Source organism: Myotis brandtii, unplaced genomic scaffold (assembly GCF_000412655.1).
Source record: "Myotis brandtii unplaced genomic scaffold, ASM41265v1 scaffold250, whole genome shotgun sequence".
NCBI lineage: Eukaryota > Metazoa > Chordata > Mammalia > Chiroptera > Vespertilionidae > Myotis > Myotis brandtii.
Window position 1 is genome coordinate 2,097,624 of NW_005359478.1, and position 1,889 is coordinate 2,099,512.

The 1,889-nt window shown below is 51.7% G+C and overlaps 2 protein-coding genes across 7 annotated transcripts in view; one reads left to right on the plus strand and one right to left on the minus strand.

The window, feature by feature from the left end:
- CLK2 (CDC-like kinase 2) overlaps positions 1-1,438 on the minus strand; it is a 13,313-nt gene extending 11,875 nt beyond the window's left edge. For 2 of the 6 annotated variants that reach the window (XM_005867533.2, XM_005867532.2), the window contains exon 1: positions 1,366-1,432. The gene's annotated coding sequence lies outside the window, so the exon portion shown is untranslated. Of the gene's footprint in view, positions 1-1,309; positions 1,320-1,365 lie in introns of those variants that run through there. The other 4 variants (XM_005867530.2, XM_005867531.2, XM_005867535.2 and 1 more) reach the window with 4 other exon arrangements.
- The window catches only part of HCN3 (hyperpolarization activated cyclic nucleotide gated potassium channel 3), a 9,468-nt gene that overhangs the window by 1,673 nt on the left and 5,906 nt on the right, over positions 1-1,889 (plus strand). Inside the window, exon 3 of the mRNA XM_005867529.2 lies at positions 1,297-1,726. Within this exon, the coding sequence (XP_005867591.2) occupies positions 1,297-1,726 (430 nt within the window). The remainder of the gene's footprint in view (positions 1-1,296; positions 1,727-1,889) is intronic.

Here is a 1,889-nt window from a genome sequence, read left to right on the forward strand (position 1 = left end):
CTGACAGCAGTCCGGGTAGCTGTCCCTGGTGCTGAAGGCGGGATGCGGCGGAGCAGGGCTGGGACTCACAGCGTCCCAGGCTGCAACACAAGGGCAAGGCCATCACCAGAGAGAAAGGACGGAGGGCGGGGCGGAGCCATTTCATAGTCCCCATCTGGCTGTACCTTTACATCAAGGGCGCTAGGGGAGGACAGCTGCCCTGTCCTTGAGGGACATGAAGGACAGCTGTTGGATGAGGTGAGGATGTGTGCAACGCATACCTAACCCAGGGAGTGAAATGAGCTGAAGGGATGAGGTGTGCATCCGGAGTCTGGAAACACAATTGGAGATTTGGACATCGTCTTGAATGCACATTCATATACATCCCCTAAATGTTCCTTTCCCCCATCGTTTCTTCTACTCCCATCTTCTTTACTACCTCATTCCCAACCCACCATGCACCTTTCCTCGTCTCCTAGTTTGCTAGATCTGTGGATCTCCCTCCCTTCCCCCATTTCACCCTCAAATGTATCCCCAGAAGTCGTGTCTCCCCCTAATTATTGTGCTTCTCTGTCCTCTCTACTGTATCACCCGCCAGGCTTGTGACTGCCTGTGAGTCAGGCAGTGAGGTTGCTCTATGGCCAGGAAAACCCTCTTTCTCTCTCCTCTCCCACTTCATGGTATAGGATTTCTCTTGTGGCCCCGGAGGGAGCGGAAGAGGATTTATTGTTGATGGACTGAAGGTTCGCAGGTTCAATTGGATTCCCATCAAAGGCACATACAGCGGTTGCAGGCTCCCTACCACCACATGTGCGGGAGGCAACCAATTGATGTGTCTCTCTGTCCCTCCCTGTCCATTCTCTCTAAAAACTCAATGGAAAAAATATCCTTGGGTGAGGATTAACTAACTAACTAACTAACTAACTAAATAATTTTTTTTTTGCTGTGAGATTCATTCATATTGCAGAAAGTGGCTGTAGTTGGATGAATCCACAGTTGTATAGTATTACAGGGCATAACCATATTCTAGTGCATTTATCTTATTTATCTACATTTTTCTACTGATGGACATCCAGGTTGTTTCCAAACTTAAAGCTGCCATATATACCAGATATATATATATAATTTGACTTTACTAGATAATGGCAAACTATTTTCTGAAATGGTGGTCCCAATTTACACTCCCATGAGCTGTAAATAGTTATCCCTTTTTCTGTATCCTTGTCCACCCTTGGCCGGGTCGGATGATCTGCTGCTAGTCTAGATGGCTGATGAAACATCACTGTGGTCCTACTCCCTATCCCACCCCCACCTCAGGTTTTACTGGGACCTGATCATGCTCCTGCTGATGGTGGGGAACCTCATTGTGCTGCCCGTGGGCATCACCTTCTTCAAGGAGGAGAACTCGCCGCCTTGGATCGTCTTCAACGTCCTCTCTGACACTTTTTTCCTGCTGGATCTGGCGCTCAACTTCCGCACGGGCATCGTGGTAGAGGAGGGCGCTGAGATCCTGCTGGCTCCGCAGGCCATCCGCACACGCTACCTGCGCACCTGGTTCCTGGTTGACCTCATCTCCTCTATCCCTGTGGATTACATCTTCCTGGTGGTGGAGCTGGAGCCACGACTGGACGCTGAGGTCTACAAAACAGCGCGGGCCCTACGCATAGTGCGCTTCACCAAGATCCTCAGCCTCCTGCGGCTGCTCCGCCTCTCCCGCCTCATCCGCTACATACACCAGTGGGAGGAGGTGGGGCGGGGAGGTGGGCAGGGGGGTCACAGACTTCTCCGAGACAGTGCTATGGGTGGGACTCCTGGTGACTTTATGGGGTGGGCAGATGTGTGGGGCTTCCGAGGTGGGCTATCTCCAAACTTGGTGAGGGAGAAGCAGGAACAGAATGGGGGGGGGGCGG